Source organism: Schistocerca gregaria, chromosome 3 (assembly GCF_023897955.1).
Source record: "Schistocerca gregaria isolate iqSchGreg1 chromosome 3, iqSchGreg1.2, whole genome shotgun sequence".
In the NCBI taxonomy this organism is placed as follows: Eukaryota; Metazoa; Arthropoda; class Insecta; order Orthoptera; family Acrididae; genus Schistocerca; species Schistocerca gregaria.
Window position 1 is genome coordinate 683,839,427 of NC_064922.1, and position 21,538 is coordinate 683,860,964.

Consider the following 21,538-nt stretch of genomic DNA (forward strand, 5'->3'; position numbering starts at 1 on the left):
AATAAATAAAATGTCTATAAAATGCCGCACTCACAACTAAATTTTTGGCCATAGCCTTTGTCAGACAATGAGAATGCACACACATTCACACAATCATTCGGACACAACTCATGCACACATGACCGCCATCTCTGGCCACTGCTTCAACAGCCTCTGAGAATCAGATCCAAACAAACTACTTCTCATTGGCAGCTGCTAGGCTAGCTGCATGAAGTGGTGGCAGCACCGACTCCAAGCTGAGGAGAGTGGTACGAAGGGGAGAAGCAGTAAGAACGAGGGAGTAGAGAAGCATTGCATGTACTCAGCTGCACCCAGCCAGCAGCGATGCGTGACACCTCAGAAAGCAAACTATTTCATCTACTGAGACAGAAACAAGGTTCTTCCAGTGTCTTTTTTTTTTTCAAATTTTTCTAATATTTCCGTAATATGTTTGAAATTCCCTGATTACACTGATTTCCAGAACTTGTAGCAACCCTGAATGTAGTTCGTAGGCACCAAATGACCACAAGAAAGAGGGCTGTCTGTATATACATACAGTTTCAATGTTTTATTTGCAATATTTGAATAGAGGCCTTGAAAGTAAATGCCACTGTAACAAACACGAAAGTATGACATCAGCAACACTTTAAAAATCTGAGTTTCCTGAAGTTAAAGTGCTTCCATACTTTGAAACTAAGTGACCACTTTGTAAGGGGGTTTGCTCACTTCAGATCAGAAGCACTGCTACCTATGCAACACACATATATGAACCATGCTAGCAAAGTATAGTCTATATTAAACTTACCCTTGTGCCACAGAAGTGGGTGAGATGTATATGTTGTAAAAGGAATATCACTATTAAATGGATTCCATCTCTTGGTAAATGTTAATGGTTCCCCTCGATTCCACATTGCACGTAATCCACGTACATTGCGTGACCTGAAAGTTAATGTTAGAGAAGCTTCTTTCCACATAATAGTCTTAAATACAACACATGTAAAGGTTCTGATAAAATATTATATTACAGAATGATCGTAATTCAAAATAACATTGGTTCACTTCAGTATCATGTTCTACTGTAAATAAAAATTAATTTGCATAAAATCTGAAATTGCGCTAAGTAAATTTAAAGTTCTTTAAATAAGTAAAAAAATTCATTCACTACATTTATCTGGTCAACTACATGTCATGGAATGTTGACAGTTAAACTTGGATTTAAGTATCAGTAGAACAGCTCTAACAATGGTCAGTAATAGTAATAGCTGTAGTAGTGTAAGTAATATTAATTATTAATAATACAATAGTGCCTACAGTACAGGTCAAGAAAATTAAGTTATATACTTCCAAAACAAAGGTTATTTAGTGTGCTCACTATTTATTAAACCCATTTCTTAGAAGTACTGTCAACAAGGAAACACAGTGTTGCACAGCTTGCCTTGATTTGAGACATTTAATCATTACTGTGGCATAAGTCATTTATTAGCTTGTTGGCAGAACTAAACAGAAGCAATGCAACAGTTCTAATAACTTTGGGGTATTTGCAGGACACTGTAGTTCAGTTCAGATTTTGCAACCTTGAAAAACTAAAATTAGATTATCATTATTAACACCACAACCACCACCACCAGTCACGGAACATTCACTGATAGATATATGCTACCTTTAGACTTTTCCATGCAATTACAGCCACAAATACACAAATCTATAGATGCATCTTATCTTATGTCATTCCTGTCAGGTCACATTCTACATCATGTCCCATCAGGACACAGTCTAGGTTTTGCCTATTTCTTAGAATATGGGGGGAAACGAATTTGTAGGCCCACTTAACACCCATCTGGTGGCTATTTATCTCACTCAAGTCCACTTAATTTTCATCATAATCACATCTTCCACTACACTCTATATGCTGATACTTTTCACATCTACATCTATATAGATAGAATGCAAATTACACTTACGTGCCTGGCAGAGGGTTCATCGGCCTACTTTAACAGTAATTCTCTGTTGTTCCATTCTCGACAAGCGTGCAGAAAAAATGAACAACCATATCTTTCCAAGTGCGCTATGCTTTCCATTTTTTGTTATCATGATTGTTTCTCCTTTGTAGGTTGGCATGTTTTCGCTTGCAGAGGAGAAAGTTGGTGATTGAAATTACGCAAGAAGATCTTGCCACAATGAGGAACACCTTTGTTTTAATGATGTCCACCCCCCAATCCTGTATTGTGTCCATGACACTCTCTCACCTCTTTCTCAATAATGCAAAATGTGTTTCTCTTCTTTCAACTTCATTTGTTTTCCTGTCTCTTCTAGTAATTTCTAACAAACATCTCCTCACTGTGTATCCCTCAGTTTTTCAATATTTCTGTGTTACAAGTACAGGTCTCATTACCACTAGTCAACATTAGCAAAAAACACTAACTGTAAACTTACCATGTTGGGCACAGCATAATCTTCACTTAGGAAAATTTATTTACTTTCCCAAAATAGCCCTAGTCACTTTCAACCTTCTGTTTGTTTCATTTGTCATCCATTCAGTTGTTATCAACTGGTTCTACGACTCAGTTGTTAACTTGAGCTATTTTCTTTCTGACATAGCCATTTTAAATTATTTCAGTCTTATTATAAAGTTTTTTCCTTATTTTCATTTATATTTACACAGAAACCTGTTATTTTAAGTTGTTCTATTCGTTGTTTATCTGCACTTAAGGCAAACAGTACAATGCCATCCACAAAATGAAGGTGGTTCAGATGTGTTCCATTAAACAAGTACTACTCCTTCATTTTACCAGTTTAGTGTTCTGAAAATGGGCTCTCAAGATCCCTGGAAATAGTACATCCCATTTAATTACACCGGAATTGAATCTCTCCACTTCAGTCCTCAACCTGTAAAGGGTTCTTCAGACAACCTAGCCATGCCGATGTCTTGAAACAGTTTTGGAAAAGATTGCACATACTGAATCCCCTATCAGTGCAGTGTTCTGTATTTGATAGAGTGATGGCGAGATAATTTTTTTTCCACTGTGGTGGTTGGAGACCAGACAGTGAGGTCATTGGTCTCATCGGATTAGGGAAGGACGGGGAAGGAAGTCGGCCATGCCCTTTGAAAGGAACCATCCCGGCATTTGCCTGCAGCGATTTAGGGAAATCACGGAAAACCTAAATCAGGATGGCCGGACGCGAGATTGAACCGTCATCCTCCCGAATGCGAGTCCAGTTTCTAACCACTGCGCCACCTCGCTCGGTCCCAGTGTGGTGGATTAAAGGCAACTAGTGATAATACTGGAAGTATTGTATTGTTTACTAAAATATTAATCTTCTTTAATTAATTAATTAATCTTCTTTAATTAATCTTAATCTGGGTGAGCTCAACAGGTGTTACACAACTCAATACTCACAAGCCACAAATACTTATCACTGATTCCACAGTGGTACTCCTCAGTCGACCAGAAAACAGGCTGCCTGGTACACAGTCTGAGGACTTCTACATTAATGTATTACCAGAAAGGAGGATCTTTCTAGTGATGCACTACCACCAGTCTCTTACATTCAAAACAGACAGATGTACAATGTTCAGTTTCCCAGGCTAAATACTCATCTGCGCAACTTCCTTTCAGGCACTGATCACTGAAGTGCAAAATTGTCAACAATAAACAGTGTTTGTGAGGTCAGGAGAGCAGAATGACACATAACTGGCACCTCTCCTATTCCCTTCAAAAAACACATTTTAAATTACATGACATCCATTTGATAATGTATCATAGATTCCACAGGAAGCATAACAGCTTTAGGTAGAAAGAGCCATCCGTGTAGGTGATGTATAATACTCCTTCCATCTCTCTCTTGCTATCAATGCACATGCAGAGCTTACAAAAATGCAAGTTTATCAAAAGATTTATCAAAAGAGAACAGTAGTTTCCTCCTTCAGACCTTCTTAATAACCAGCTAACTAAGTGACTCATATTAACCTCATCAAACAGCTCTGCTGTCCATTCTTCCTTCATGTTCAGTAGAGAGTGGGGAGAGAAGCACTGGCTGTGAGACTCTTACAGTATCAATGCCCACAGGAGTTAAAGGGGATCTTAAAATATTTCTGTTTACCAGTGTAACAAGGGTTGGGAAAGACCCAATGTAGTTAAATATCAAAGTTCTGTAGTTGCAATGAAAGCAAATAGAGATTCATAATAATCAAAGTTTAGTTCACAAGAAAATACTGAACAAAGCCAAACTGAGTAACATAAAATTGATTATGACATGTTGGTCTTGACCTTAAAAAATTCAAAAGTCAAATTTCTATTTGCCAACCTGATGAAATATCTTACAACATTCTGATCTGATACAAAGTCAGGAAATGGACTTAATATATTTTATTGTCACTCAGTGATTACATCAGCACTGAAATTGAGGATGAAGACAAAGAAAGTCAAAATACTGAATTCAGTTTTTGAAACTGTTTCAGTAAAGAAGACTGTACTTTCAAACATTATGTGAAGGCTGTTGGTGGCACCAAAGTTAGTGTCTAGTCTCTAGTGAATGAGGCAGGAACTGAAACTGAAGGTAGCAAAGCAAAAGCTGAGATGCTTAACTCTGTTCTTAAATGTTGCTTTACAAAGGAAAACCCAAGAGAATTGCCCTGATTTAATCCTCGTACCACTGAAAAGTTGGATGAACTAAGGGTTACTGTCTGTGGTTTGAGAAACTGCTAAAATCATTAAAATTGTACAAAGCTCCAAGACCTTATGGAATCCCTATCAGATTCTATACTGAATCTGCAGCTGAGTTAGTTCCTCTTATAACTATAATCTATTGTAGATCCCTCAAACAAAAAAAACGTGCCCGGTTCTTGGAGAAAAGCACAAGTCACACCTGTCTACGAGGATAATAGAAGTGACCCATAAAACTACCATGCCATAGTCTTGCCATCTATTTGTTGTAGAATCTTAGAACATATTCTGAGCTCAAACTTCATGAGGTCTCTTGAACAGAACAACTTCCTCAATCCCAACCAGCACAGATTTCAAAAACATCATTCTTGTGAAAACCACTTCACACTTTCCTCTCATGACATACTGAAAGCTTTGGATCAGTGCAGTCAAGTAGATGCAGTATTTCTTGATTTTCGAAAAGCACTTGTCTCAGTACCACACCTACGCTTATTGTAAAAAGTACAATCATATGGGATATTAAGTGAAATTTGTGACAAGACTGAGGACTTTTTGGTAGGGAGGACATAGCATATTAGCTGGATGGAGAGTCATCGTCAGATGTAGAAGTCAGGCTTTTTGCAGATGATGCAGTTACCTATAATTAAGTACTATCTGAAAGAAGCTGCATAAATATTTTGTCAGATCTTAATAAGATTTCAAAGTGGTGCAAAGACTGGCAACTTGCTCTCGATGTTCAGAAATGAAACATTGCTCCTCACAAAACAAAACAAAAAAAACACAGTATCCTATGACTATAATATCAATGAGTCACTGTCGGAATTGGCCAACTCATACAAATACCTGGATATAACACTTTGTAAGCATGTGAAATGAAATGATCACATAGGCACAGTCGTGGGTAAAGCAGGTGGTAGACTTCAGTTTACTGATAGAATACTGGGGAAATGCAGTCAGTCTACAAAGGAGATTGCTTACAAATCACTCTTGCCACCCATCCTAGAATATTGCTCAAATGCGAGGATCCTGTACAAAATAGGACTAACAGGGGATATTGAAAGAAAACAGTGAAGGGCAGCACAAATGTCACAGGTTTGTTTAATCCATGGGTGATTGTCACAGAGATACTGAATGAACTGAATAGATGGACTCTTGAAGACACATGTAAACTATCTCGAGAAAGTCTATTAGGAAAGTTTCAAGAATCAGCTTTAAATGATGACTCTAGGAATATACTACAATCTGCTGTGTGTCACCTACAAAGGGATCATGAATATATGATTAGAATAATTACTGCATGCACTGAGGCACTCAATCAATCATTCTTCCACACTCTATATGTGAATGGAATGGGTAGAAATCCTAATAACTAGTTCAATGGGAGATGTTCTCTCCCATGCACCTCACGGTGGTTTGCAGAGTGTAAATGTGGATTCTGAAATGACAAATACTGAGACAAATAATTACGAAATAAATAATCAACTAAAATAGTTCAACAAAAACCATTGGAATAATGAAATATTCTAAACAATTGGATAAAGTCATTGTTCACTCTCATTTCGAAAAAGAGGCATTGAAGAGACATTTGTGTCTTTTGGTTACTCATTTGAGATTACACTCTTTCAAAAATATTTGTTCTGCCACAAGCACTTCCAAGTCATTTTTACATTTCAGTTTATTTCTTTTCCTGTTCATCTGCTGATTCTGTAACTATGCTGTTAATTTTTGGAGTTTACTTTTTGATGTGTGGATTACAAATTATCTCGACTTAGTTTAATGACTTTCAGAAATGAAGAATTACTTTCATACCTACATTTAAATATGCTCTATTAAGTCCTTCCATTGTTCATTGAAATGTATTTGCACTACAGTGTACAGTGACATCAGCACACTGAAGTGATTCTTGTTATCTTCCAGTAACACATGTTCATCCTTTGTTTCCGTGCTTTATAGAACTAAAATTACAGCATCTTTTGGTGTTTCTTAAGTAACTACTATTTTGGTCTATGTCCAGATAATCTTAATTTCTGAAGATGCTTAAAGTACTGTATGATGTAATCTGTTAGACCACACTATGCTTAAATACATTCTTATAACACCCTTTTTTTCTTGTTTTAAAAGTTTTTCTTCCTTTCTATCTGTGCATATATTTTTACTTTGCACTTTACAAGTCCATGATAAGTGCAATTCAAAAGTGGTTTAGAACTTTCGCATTCTGCACAATTAATTTATTCTAATATTAAAAGGAAATAGAATGTCTGGCTAGGTGGTGTCAGAGAGAATAGAAAAAAGATAAAGGAGGAAGTGTCAGAGAAAGCTACCCCTCCATCTGTATCTCCCCTCCTCCTCACAATACATGGATCCATCTCAACCTGGGACCTAAGTAAGCTATCCTTCCTTTAAGACTACCACAACCAAGGCATCTTTCCACACAGAAGAAGGAATCAACAGTTCCAAAAGCTGGATATAATGTTTTTTCCTACTTTTAATTGTGTCTATCTGCAGTTCTTTTATTGTCATCTCCTGAAAGCAAGTATTCAATAAAACCATCTTTTTATACTTATCAGCAGCCTGACTCAAAAAAGTGTAAAATACAGTAAAGAGTAAATTACAGGAAAGCACAGGAGACATAACAAGCTGTAGACTTTGTGTCTATTGTTTTCTGTTTATGAAGACTGTCAACTTTAGTGTTTTAACCAGTATTTTGTAACAACTTCAATTTACCATAATTTTATAATGTTTACCAACACTAAGTCTCACATTATAACATGATATCTTTTTTTGTGTGGTTTCACATAAGACTTTTGCTTCCACATTTTGTTTACACAACTGGAGACAATCAGAATGGGAAGGAAATGTGTTTGGGTGGAGCCACTGCCTTCATGATAATCACAAAGGCACTGCCCAACTGCTAACACATACAAATGGGCATGCAGATTTCCCTCTTCATTCTGATTATGTCCAATGTCCTATGTCCAATGTGTAAATAAAACACGGAAGCAAAAGTCTTTTGTCAAACCACATTAAAAATATGTACGTGTTCTAATGTGAGAGATAAAATTACAGTAAATGAAACTTAACAATGAAAACAATCAATTACTGACAAAATTATTTAAGCGGTTGTTGTTGTTGTGGTCTTCAGTCCTGAGACTGGTTTGATGCAGCTCTCCATGCTACTCTATCCTGTGCAAGGTTCTACATCTCCCAGTACCTACTGCAACCTACATCCTTCTGAATCTGCTTAGTGTATTCAGCTCTTGGTCTCCCTCTACGATTTTTACCCTCCATGCTGCCCTCCAATACTAAATTGGTGATCCCTTGATGCCTCAGAACATGTCCTACCAACCGATCCCTTCTTCTAGTCAAGTTGTGCCACAAACTTCTCTTCTCCCCAGTCCTATTCAATACCTCATCATTAGTTATGTGATCTACCCATCTAATCTTCAATATTCTTCTGTAGCACCACATTTCGAAAGCTTCTATTCTCTTCTTGTCCAAACTATTTATCGTCCATGTTTCACTTCCATACATGGCTACACTCCATACAAATACTTTCAAAAAATAATTCCTGACACTTAAATCTATACTCGATGTTAACAAATTTCTCTTCTTCGGAAACGCTTTCCTTGCCATTGCCAGTCTACATTTTATATCCTCTCTACTTCGACCATCATCAGTTATTTTGCTCCCCAAATAGCAAAACTCCTTTACTACTTTCAGTGTCTCATTTCCTAATCTAATTCCCTCAGCATCACCCGACTTAATTCGACTACATTCCATTATCCTTGTTTTGCTTTTGTTGATGTTCATCTTATATACTCCTCTAAAGACACTGTCCATTCCATTCAACTGCTCTTCCAAGTCCTTTGCTGTCTCTGACAGAATTACAATGTCATCGGTGAAACTCAAAGTTTTTATTTCTTCTCCATTGATTTTAATACCTACTCCGAAATTTTCTTTTGTTTCCTTTATTGCTTGCTCAATATACAGATTGAATAACATCGGGGGGAGGCTACAACCCTCTCTTACTCCCTTCCCAACCACTGCTTCCCTTTCATGCCCCTCGACTATTATAACTGCCATCTGGTTTCTGTACAAATTGTAAATAGCCTCGCTCCCTGTATTTTACCCCTGCCACCTTTAGAATTTGAAAGAGAGTATTCCAGTCAACATTGTCAAAAGCTTTCTCTAAGTCTACAAATGCTAGAAACATAGGTTTGCCTTTCCTTAATCTTTCTTCTAAGATAAGTCGTAAGGTCAGTATTGCCTCACTTGTTCCAGTATTTCTACGAAATCCAAACTGGTCTTCCCCGAGGTCGGCTTCTACTAGTTTTTCCATTCGTCTGTAAAGAATTTGCATTAGTATTGTGCAGCTGTGGCTTATTAAACTTATTGTTCGGTAGTTTTCACATCTGTCAACACCTGCTTTCTTTGGGATTGGAATTATTATATTCTTCTTGAAGACTGAGGGTATTTCGCCTGTTTTATACATCTTGTTCACCAGATGGTAGAGTTTTGTCAGGACTGGCTCTCCCAAGGCCGCAGGAGTTCCAATGGAATGTTGTCTACTCCAGGGGCCTTGTTTCAACTCAGGTCTTTCAGTGCTCTGTCAAACTCTTCACGCAGTATCGTATCTCCCATTTCATCTTCATCGACATCCTCTTCCATTTCCATAATATTGTCCTCAAGTACGAGGGTCAGTCAAAAAGTAATGCCTCCTATTTTTTTTTCTACGTTTAATTGTCAGGAAATTTAAATGCAATTACATAGGTTGAAAACCACAACATTGAGGATCATTTTGTCATTTTTCAATGTAATCTCCGCCCATCTCTACAGTTTTGGTCCATCTTTGAACAAGGGCATGTATCCCAGCACGGTAAAAATCACAGCTCTGCTTCCTAAGCCATTGACGCACGGATGTTTTGACGGCCTCCTCATCTTCAAAATGAATCCCACGATGAGCTTCTTTTAGTGGCCCGAACAGATGGAAGTCTGATGGTGCCAGGTCAGGGCTGTATGGGGGATGAGACAAAACTTCCCATCCAATTTTGACAATCTCGTCAGAGGTGTGACGACTGGTGTGTGGTCTTGCATTGTCATGCAAAAGAAGAACATCTGCCATTGATTTTGTTGGGCAAACTCGCTGAAGACGTGCTTTAAGTTTTTTGAGGGTTGTGACGTATTGAACAGAATTTATTGTGCATCCCTGCTCCAAAAAATCAACCAGAATCACAACCTCTGTATCCCAGAAAACTGTTGCCATAACTTTCCCTGTCGATCGCACAGTTTTGAATTTTTTCTTCCTCGGCGAGCTTGTGTGACGCCACTCCATTGACTGCCTCTTTGATTCGGGTTCAAAAAAATGCACCCATGTTTCGTCCCCGGTCACAATTTTTTTCAGAAACTCATCTCCCTCCAAACGGAAGCGCTGCAAGTGTTGGGAGGCTATTGTTTTCCTTGCCTCTTTATTCTGATCGGTTAACATTCTTGGAACCCGCCGTGCAAAAACTTTTGAGTACCCCAATTCTTTAATAATCGTGATCACACTGCCTTTACTAAGAGAAATAATGTGACACACTTCATCTGCAGTCACCCGACGGTCACCACGAATGATGTCATCAACTTGCTGAATGTTGTGTGGAGTCACTGCACTCACCAGCCTGCCGCTCCGCTTTTCGTCAGTCAACGGTGTTTGCCCTTCAGCTTCCTTACAACGACGAACCCATCGTCTAACAGTGCTGACATCCACTGTCACAACACCATACACCTTCTTCAGTCTTTCATGAATGCGTATGGGCGTTTCACCTTCTGCATTCAAGAATTCAATCGCACAACGCTGTCTCAAACGAACATTGATGTCGGCCATCTTACAAACTTCTACTGTGCTGCCACCTGTTGACACAGAAAGTTACTACTGCAGTGGATTGCAGAAGAAGGTTTGAGGAATGGCGCCAAATTCAAATTTTTCACTTAACTTAATTTTTTTAAGTAGAAAAAAAATGGGAGGCATTACTTTTTGACCGACCCTCGTACATCGCCCTTGTATAGACCCTCTATATACTCCTTCCACCTTTCTGCTTTCCCTTCTTTGCTTAGAATTGGGTTTCCATCTGAGCTCTTGATGTTCTTACAAGTGGTTCTCTTATTTCCAAAGGTCTCCTTAATTTTCCTGTAGGCAGTATCTATCTTACCCCTAGTGAGATAAGCCTCTAAATCCTTACATTTGTCCTCTAGCCATCGTGCTTAGACATTTTGGACTAACTGTCGCTCTCATTTTTGAGATGTTTGTACTCCTTTTTGCCTGCTTCATTTATTGCATTTTTATATTTTCTCCTTTCATCAATTAAATTCAATATTTCTTCTGTTACCCAAGGATTTCTACTAGCCCTCATCTTTTTACCTACTTGATCCTCTGCTGCCTTCACTACTTCATCCCTCAAAGCTACCCATTCTTCTTCTACTGTATTTCTTTCCCCCATTCCTGTCAATTGTTCCCTTATGCTCTCCCTGAAACTCTGTACAACCCCTGGTTCTTTCAGTTTATCTCCTTAAATTCCCACCTTTTTGCAGTTTCTTCAGTTTTAATCTACAGGTCATAACCAATAGATTGTGGTCAGAGTCCACATCTGCCCCTGGAAATGTCTTACAATTTAAAACCTGGTTCCTAAATCTCTGTCTTACCATTATATAATCTATCTGATACCTTTTAGTATTTCCAGGGTTCTTCCATGTATACAACCTTCTTTCATGATTCTTAAACCAAGTGTTAGCTACAATAATTCTACCAGGCGGCTTCCTCCTTCATTTCTTAGCCCCAATCCATATCCATCTACTACGTTTCCTTCTCTCCCTTTTCCTACACTCAAATTCCAGTCACCCATGACTATTAAATTTTCATCTCCCTTCACTATCTGAATAATTTCTTTTATTTCATCATAAATTTCTTCAATTCCTTTGTCATCTGGAGAGCTAGTTGGCATATAAACTTGTACTACTGTAGTAGGTGTGGGCTTCGTTTCTATCTTGGCCACAATAATGCATTCACTATGCTGTTTGTAGTAGCTTACCGGTGTTCCTATTTTCCTATTCATTATTAAACCTACTCCTGCATTACCCCTATTTGATTTTGTGTTTATAACCCTGTAGTCACCTGACCAGAGGTCTTGTTCCTCCTGCCACCGGACTTCACTAATTCCCACTATATCTAACTTTAACCTGTCAATTTCCCTTTTTAAATTTTCTAACCTACCTGCCCAATTAAGGGATCTGACATTCCAAGCTCTGATCCGTAGAACGCCAGTTTTCTTTCTCCTGATAACGACATCCTCTTGAGTAGTCCCCACCTGGAGATCCGAATTGGGGACTATTTTACCTCCGGAATATTTTACCCAAGAGGACGCCATCATCATTTAATCATACAGTAAAGCTGCATGCCCTCAGAAAAAATTACGGCCGTAGCTTCCCCTTGCTTTCAGCCGTTCGCAGTACCAGCACAGCAAGGCCGTTTTGGTTATTGTTACAATGCCAGATCAGTCAATCATCCAGACTGTTGCCCTTGCAACTACTGAAAAGGCTGCTGCCCCTCTTCAGGAACCACACGTTTGTCTGGCCTCTCAACAGATACCCCTCCGTTGTGGTTGTACCTACGGTACGGCCATCTGTATTGTTGAGGCACGCAAGCCTCCCCACCAACGGCAAGGTCCATGGTTGAAGGGGGGTGGGGGGTGGGGAGGCGGGGGGGGGGGGGGAGGGGGGTATTTAAGCTTTTATTAACTCATTCATGATGTAAAGCAATAATCTCTGTGTACATATTACCCTGTCTTCCTCTTTTAAGTTCGTAAAATGAGAATAGTAGGAATGAAATCTATGTCTTGTTGCCAACAAAACAGTCACTCAGTTCAGGGAAGTCCTGGGTAAGACATCATGTTAGGGAGCATCTTGAGAGGAAGTTTATGTCTGACATCAAGTCGTGCCCACCTAAGACTGTGCACCTAATACGGATGAGCGTATTTCACATAGAAGACAAAATAATTCCTGAAAGTCTTCAAAAGCAGTGTTTTTCATATAAATGACTGAGAAATTAAATTAAAGCTGTTGTAATATAATGTAATAATCAGAAGGAAGAGTTCTATCAGAATCACTATCATCAGACCATGATCATCATCAAGGCTGTGATTCAGTACATTTCCCCACCCTTCCAGACACTGTGAACCTGTAATATAAGAAGCCATAACCTAATATGCAGACAATGAAAGTCTTACTTACCACCCTAATACTATGTTACAACATCAATGCTTTGCATACAGTCTACTTTTCATGCTGTGTTCCAAGGCTCACTTTAGCAAGAATATAATGCACTTTTTACTGAAATCTGTATGAAAGTCAATGTTAAAGGTTGTGATACTGCCAAAGAAAACTGAAAATGTGGGAAATGTAACACAGAATTATTGATGTTGGGAAAGCACTGATGCAGAGCATAGGAATTCTGTTAGGCCCAACAAAAATGAATGTAAAATTCAGGAAAACATAAAATGTAGGAATGTAAAAATGAGGTTTTTCTGTAATAGACAACCATTCTCTCTCTCTGTAATACTACAGCATTCACAAGCAAATTTTCATTTTGATACAATTTATTTATTGCTTGATAAAGTGCTACAGATTTTAATTATTGTTACATTTGCTTCCTACCATTTTTTTTTTTATTTGCTTTCTTTTGGAAGAATGTGTCAGGAACAAATATGTAGCTCTTCTTCGAGATTTCTATTACTGTAGAACTCTGTCAATTATGGAGTCATATGCATAATATTCTGTTAAAAAATCGATCTTTAGTCTTTATTCAGTTTTAGTATCTACCACTATAATCTTGAACAGAAATTTACTGGCACTTAACATTTCTGTACCTCTTTGCAGATATTGTTAAAATGTGAGTATGCTTGTAAACGTACTTTAATAGTTTCAGTGGAATGCCTTCTATTTATTTTTAAAACAATCTATATTAATAAATGATTATCCTAGAACTATTAACAGTTGCAGACTGCCTATTTACAGGCTTCCAGGGGCAACAAAAAGTTCATTTTCAATATTTCCATGTAATTATCGACCAAATTTGAAAATTTAAAATGCTGTCATAATGTACACACTCAGAGTTATAATCTTATGGTAGTTTTAACACAATAAGACAATAACTCTAGACAGAATTATATTTCTTGAGGTAGCATGACTGATGGTATGGAGATAGACTTCATTCATCATCAAATAAAAAAGACTTGCACTAGGTGGCCGAACAACACCAGACGGGGTCTCCCAGCCATATGCTCATTTCATTTTATTTTTTCCAGTGTGTGAGAATGAGAGCACATAGCAACTTCCAGCATACTTTACACTAATTTCAAATCTTTATGTAACTTTTTCTCACTAACATCCCCCACAAAACGTTGAAGAAAAAAAGTTTATTGTTTACTACAATTACTGTTCATGTGGTAGAACTTCAACATCACATATGATGTTTTAATTTATTACTTCTTCACTACCCAATCTATTTGCAATATAGCTTTCAGGCAGTATTTAAATATTTCACTGACTGTATATGCAATATTTTATCACTGTGCAACACATCGTTCACAAGATGTGATATCAGAAACACTGAGATGCATGAAAAACTTTCTTCTGTTTAAAATGGAGTGCAAAACACTGAGATTATATTCGATATTGGTTTACCTCACCAAGTATGTCATACTTATATTTTCAGTACTAAATTAGTGGTATTATCATCTGACATCAGTATTTGCCTAATATGATGCTGTCAATGTTTTTATGTAAGGGTAAGATTTATTATGTGTGTGCTGTTAACATTTACATCAGTTAACAGATCTGTGGCAGTTTAACTTTGTAATGCTATTTATGTTTTGTTTCTATTTGGTGTACAGGAACCTGATGCTGATCAGATGAAAGAAACTGATTCTTTAAATATAGATTTTTTTCAGCAGTGCAAGGTGATAATCCTGACACTTTTCAAATATCTATGAGCTTGGGGCACCACTTACTGAAAATAGACTACATTTAGCCAGTGTTTCATAATGGGAGCACACAGTGACTTCCAACAAACTTTAAGCATAATCTGAAACCTTTCTTGCTTATGTGCACTTTCGGAGAAAAGGAGACACTCATTGAGAAGCTGAAGTGTTGTGTTGTTGATAAGCAACCACAAAGGAGAGAGATAAATAAAGAAAGAACAATAAAGACAGGTCCATGTTGCTGCTTTTTGGCGAGTAGTCTCCTTTAATTGAAAAGTACTGACATTCTACATGCTCAAAGTCAAATATTTAACACATTAACCCAGTTGTACACTAATCAGTCATTTGAAGCTTTTTTATACACGGGAATTCGATTCTCTAAAATATTGGGGTTTACCGGTTTCTGCTATTCTGAAACTTCCTGGCAGATTAAAACTGTGTGCCCGACCGAGACTCGAACACGGGACCTTTGCCTTTCGCGGGCAAGTGCTCTACCAACTGAGCTACCCATGCAGGAGAGCTTCTGTAAAGTTTCTGTAAAGTTTGGAAGGTAGGAGGCAAGGTACTGGCAGAAGCAAAGCTGTGAGGACGGGGCGTGAGTCGTGTATGGGTAGTTTCATATCAGCGCACACTCCGCTGCAGAGTGAAAATCTCATTCTGCTATTCTGTTTGAGATTACATAAACATCTGCAACATTGTTTTCAATTTTGTTAGTTATAGTAGGGCCGTGGTTCATGGTGTGGGTTCCTGTAATCATGTCCTAGTTCATGAACCACGGGCAACATATGAGTGGCCAAGTAAGTGGTCCCGACAGTCGGGATACCAGTTACTTTGGAATAAGGCTGGGCATCTCTCACATATTCTGAGTTGTGGTCACCTTTGTGCTCATACGGCAAAGACTACCAAATCCACCGGTTAGCCCCTCAACCGTTAGGGGTAAAAAAACTCAATGGGACTTGGGGCACGTAAGGCTAGCAACCTGCTTCCCCGATACTTTAAATATGATGCTGGAAACAATCAGAGCAAAATGCCTCAGACCTTTGGAGGTGACGGAGTCCCACCTCTAACTGACAAACCAGGGACTCCTAAGATACGACTTGGAAAACAAATGGTAATGAGATGGGGAGCTATTAATATCAATGGGGGGCACTCTGGGAAGAAGGTAGAGCTGGCAGAGGCTGCAAGTAAGATGGGGCTGAACGTTTTAGCTGTTAGTGACATTTGGGTAAGGGGTGAGAAAGAAGAGGAAGTGGGAGAATACAAGGTCTACCTGTCAGGAGTCAAAACAGTAATAGCACAATGGGGTGTAGGTCTTTACATCAGGAAATAAATGGAACCCAGCGTAGTTGCAGTAAGGTATGTAAACGAACGACTGATGTGGATAGATTTAACAGTGTCTAGCAAGAAAATTACGATTGTGTCAGTACATTCGCATTGTGAAGGGACAGATCAAGACAAGATGGATAGTTTTTATGAGGCATTCAGTGATGTAGTTGTTAGATTAAAGGACAAAGACAGTGTTCTGCTTGTGGGTGATTTTAATGCCAGGATTGGAAACCGAACAGAAGGGTATGAAAAGGTTATGGGTAAATTTGGAGAGGATATGGAGGCCAACAGGAACGGGAAACAACTCTTGGATTTCTGTGCCAGTATGGGCTTAGTAATCACAAACACCTTTTTTAAACATAAGAACATTCACCGGTATACTTGGGAAGGCAGGGGAACCAGATCTGTCATTGACTATATAATAACAGACCAGGAATTCAGGAAGGCTGTGAGGGGCACACGTGTATTCAGGGGATTCTTTGATGACACTGATCACTATTTAATCTGCAGTGAAATTGGGATTGTGAGGCCGAAAATGCAGGAGGTCAGGTCCATGTGTAGGAGGATAAGAGTGGAGAAACTTCAGGATAAGGAAATCAGGCACAAGTACATAACAGCAATCCCAGAAAGGTACCAGTTAGTTGAATGTAGTCAATTACAGTCATTGGAAAAGGAATGGACAAGGTACAGGGACACAGTACTAGAAGTGGCTAAAGAATGTCTTGGAACAGTAGTGTGTAAAAGTAGGATGAAGCAAACAGCTTAGTGGAATGACACAGTCAAGGCAGCCTGTAAAAGGAAAAAGAAGGCGTATCAAAAATGGCTACATACTAGAACTTAGGTAGACAGAGAAAGTTATGTAGAAGAAAGAAACAAAGCCAAACAGATAATTGCAGCATCCAAGAAGAAATCTTGTGAAGACTTTGGAAACAGGTTGGAGACTGTAGGTCAAGCTGCTGGAAAACCATTCTGGAGTGTAATTAGCAGTCTTCGAAAGGGAGGTAAGAAAGAAATGACAAGTATTTTGGACAGGACAGGAAATCTGCTGGTGAATTCTGTGGATGCCTTGGGCAGATGGAGGGAATATTTTGAAAAGTTGCTCAATGTAGGTGAAAATACGATCAGCAATGTTTCAGATTTCGGGGTAGAATGGGATAGGAATTATAATGGAAATAGGATCACATTTGAGGAAGTGGAGAAAATGGTCAATAGATTGCAGTGCAATAAAGCAGCTGGGATGGATGAAATTAAGTTGGAACTCATCTAATACAGTGGAATGTGAGGTCTTACATGGCTACACAGGATAACTGAAATGGCCTGGGAGTCGGGACAGGTTCCATCAGACTGGACAAAAGCAGTAAGCACACCAATCTTTAAACATGGAAACAGAAAAGATTGTTAACAACTACAGAGGTATCTCTTTAATCAACATTGTGGGTAAAATCTTCTCAGGTATTGTTGATAGGAAAGTGCGAGTATTAGTTGAGGACCATTTGGATGAAAATCAGTGTGGGTTTAGGCCTCTTAGAGGTTGTCAGGACCAGATCTTTAGCTTACGGCAAATAAAGGAGAAGTGTTATGAGTGGAACAGGGAACTGTATCTATGCTTTATAGATCTAGAAAAGGCATATGACCGGATTCCTAGGAGGAAGTTATTGTCTGTTCTACGAGATTATGGAATAGGAGGCAAACTTTTGCAAGCAATTAAGGGTCTTTACATGGATAGTCAGGCAGCAGTTAGAGTTGACAGTAAATTGAGTTCATGGTTCAGAGTAGTTTCAGGGGTAAGACAAGGCTGCAACCTGTCTCCACTGTTGTTCGTATTATTTATGGATCATATGTTGAAAACAATAGACTGGCTGGGTGAGATCAAGATATGTGAACAGAAAATAAGCAGTCTTGCATATGCGGATGTCTTAGTTGTGATGGCAGATTTGATTGAAAGTTTGCAAAGTAATACTTCAGAGCTAGATCAGAAATGTAAGGACTATGGTATAAGATTAGCATCTCCAAAACTAAAGTAATGTTAGTGGGAAAGAAATATAAACAAATTGAATGCCAAATAGGAGGAACAAAGTTAGAAAAGGTGGATGGTTTCAAGTAGGATACATATTCTCACAGGATGGCAACATAGTAAAAGAACTGGAAGCGAGGTGTAGCAAAGCTAATGCAGTGAGCACTCAGCTACAATCTACTCTCTTCTGCAAGAAAGAAGTCAGTACCAAGACTAAGTTATCTGTGCACCATTCAATCTTTCGACCAACTTTGTTGTATGGGAGTGAAAGCTGGGTCGATTCAGGTTACCTTATCAACAAGGTTGAGGTTACGGATATGAAAGTAGCTAGGATGATTACAGGTACTAGTAGATGGGAACAATGGCAGGAGGGTGTCCACAATGAGGAAATCAAAGAAAAACTGGGAATGAACTCTATAGATGAAGCAGTCAGGGCGAACAGGCTTAGATGGTGGGGTCATGTTACATGCACGGGAGAAGCAAGGTTACCCAAGATACTCATGGGTTCAGCAGTAGAGTGTAGGAGGAGTCGGGGCAGACCAAGGTTCAAATGGCTCTGAGCACTATGGGACTTAACATCTGTGGTTATCAGTCCCCTAGAACTTAGAACTACTTAAACCTAACTATCCTAAGGACATCACACACATCCATGCCCGAGGCAGGATTCGAACCTGCGACTGTAGCAGGCACGCGGTTCCGGACTGAGCGCCTTAACCACGAGACCATCGCGGCCGGCGCAGACCAAGGACAAGGTACCTGGATTCGGTTAAGAATGATTTTGAAGTAATAGGTTTAACATCAGAAGAGACACCAATGTTAGCACTGAATAGGGGATCATGGAGGAATTTTGTAAGGGGGCTATGCTCCAGACTCAACGCTGAAAGGCATAATCAGTCTTAAATGATGATGATGATAGTAGGGCCAAAAGCATTAGAATTGCCTGAATTTAATTATATATGGTCTGTGTTTTATTGTCACTCTTGCAAACTTTCTTACTGCTATATCTATGACCTCTGCACATGTCAGTCAACAGGCAAGAAATTGAGACAAGGCACGGCAGGAGGATCACCTGCAGATGGGACTCAAATCCATGCTGTAGAGGGCGACAGGACAGATGAACGGTGGACCCGACACAATAAGTGCAAAGCAATCTAGGCTACAACGAAATACATCAAACTTTTGACACAATGCTGTCAAAAGACGAAGTACAACCTCAATTCAAATTAAGAGCAGAGAGAAAAACCAAAAACAAAATGAAGTCATTGGTGAGTAGTCAGTAGTATAGAAGAGATAGAAAATGAACTTATCAGAGGAAGTACATGACTGACTGAATGGTATTTATGCCAGCTGCAAGGGACACCATGAGCTGATGTATTCACATGGTGAGACGGTGGTGCACCACTATGCGAATGCAGTGCTGCGGCAACACTGCCCTCTATTGGCCATCGAGATCCATTTGTATCAGTGGGCATTCAACGTCCACATGGCCTGACACCAGTTCCCTCCTCCGCAAAACTGGTGCTTACTGGCTTAAATTCCCTGGAGGTGAAACACAGGTGCCTGTGAAGGTGCAGTTGCATCGACTGTAGGCTGTGTGGAGAAAGCATGGTCGGTGGTGCTTCTCGGAACATCGCTGGAGATGGGCATTCTGAGGGAACCACTGATCCACAGAAAGCCAGAGGGCAGAGTGGAGTGACAATGGGACATCTACAGTAGCTGCCTGGGGTTCTGGTCATTGTCGCACATCGGAACCAGAAGGCAGTGGAAGCGGGGCTGCAAAGGGGATGCTTGTGTCTGCAGCCTGAGCTGATTGTGATGACGGTGCTCAAGCCCCTTCTGTGTGTGGACCAACATAACTCATCACCTGTGAGTGGAGTGACAATGGGACATCTACAGTAGCTGCCTGGGGTTCTGGTCATTGTCGCACATCGGAACCAGAAGGCAGTGGAAGCGGGGCTGCAAAGGGGATGCTTGTGTCTGCAGCCTGAGCTGATTGTGATGACGGTGCTCAAGCCCCTTCTGTGTGTGGACCAACATAACTCATCACCTGTGAGTGGACACTACTGTTGCTGGCATCCAAGTCTCAGCACTCCCCTAGAAGCGTGCCCTTGCGGCCATGCCAGAGATGTAACATCTGGGGGACGCAAGCGAGGGTCCAATGGCAATGGTTACAGCAGATGAAGCAAGGTCTGAGGCTGCAGACCAAGGAAGAGTGCTGCAGGGCTATGGTTGTTAATCAGTGGGGTGCGGTAAGTCCTCAAAAAGAAAGTAAAAGCTGTCATAGTGGCAGAGGACTCGAAAGCCTTCTCCATGTGCTGCATGTTTGTCTGAACAAGACTGGAGAAGACTTTACCACTGTAGGAATGGAATGGAGGGCTACATATGTATTTGATGACATTGGTGGTACGGAAGTCCTCAAATGTAGAGGCCGTGAATTGTGGGCCATTGTCAGAGGCCAAGGTGCGAGGTAACCCTTCAATGACCAAAACTTAGGCTAAGGCAGTAAGGGTGGTCTTGGTCATGGTGGATGCCATGCTTACGACAGAGGGATACTTCGAATTAGCATCCACAAAGCAATCATATAGAACCCAAGAATAGACCTGCAAAATCAAGATGGATGTGGTCCCAAGGGAGGTGGAGATAGGCCAAGGGGCAAAGGACTGATGGGGCACTGCATGGTGGCAGGTGCATGCTGTGCAACTAAGGACCATTTTTCAATGTCGCCATTGATGCCTGTCCAGTACACATGGTAGGGTGCAAACGTCTTCAAGCTGGACATGCCCCAATGAATCCTATGGAACAAACTCAAAACCCAACAATGTAATTCTGCCAGAATAGCCACTCAATGTGTATCTGTCTCAGTATCCAAAAGGATGACACCATCCACAACCAAGAGTCAGTGAGAAAGCTGTCTCCAAAGGCAGAGCTCTGTCATCAAACTACGAATGAGATAATGGGGCCAGTCATGGATTACATAACGAAGGACTTGTCGCAGGGTGGGGCCTTGGCGTGTTGCAGCAGCAGCACACTTGAATGTAAGGGGAAAACCGTCCAACGTATGTTGATGTTAAGCATCAATTGGGAAGCAGAGGACCTCCTGTTGGAGGGTCCGTCCAGTCGGTAGATGGGACAATGCATCAGCACTAGAAGGGTGGGCTGTCGGCTTGTACCAGATAGTATAACTGTAGGTGCTGAGGAACAATGACCAGCACTAGAGGCACTGTGCTGTTCATTCTGGGAGACTGATACATGGCCCAAATAATGCCACCAACGGCTTGTGATCAATTATTACAGAGAACTGTATACCAAAAAGGTAGACATGAAATTTCGTCACTGTCAAGGCCCCCTTTTCAATCTGTGAATAGCTGCACTGTGTTGGGATCAGGGTCTTGGATGCATATGCAATAGGCTTTTCAGAACCATCCCTATTCCTCTGTGCCATGACTGCATCTATACCATAGTTGTACGCATCGGTGGCCACAAGCAATGGGCAGTTGGAAGAAAAGGGAGTGAGGAAGGGTGTGGATGTCAATACAGTTTTC

The 21,538-nt window shown here is 40.0% G+C and overlaps 1 protein-coding gene across 2 annotated transcripts in view; it reads right to left on the bottom strand.

The window, feature by feature from the left end:
* The window catches only part of LOC126356045 (tumor protein p63-regulated gene 1-like protein), a 159,028-nt gene that overhangs the window by 51,904 nt on the left and 85,586 nt on the right, over nucleotides 1–21,538 (bottom strand). For both annotated transcript variants that reach the window (XM_050006725.1, XM_050006724.1), the window contains one exon: nucleotides 785–918. In XM_050006725.1, coding sequence (XP_049862682.1) covers nucleotides 785–918 — 134 coding nt within the window. The remainder of the gene's footprint in view (nucleotides 1–784; nucleotides 919–21,538) is intronic.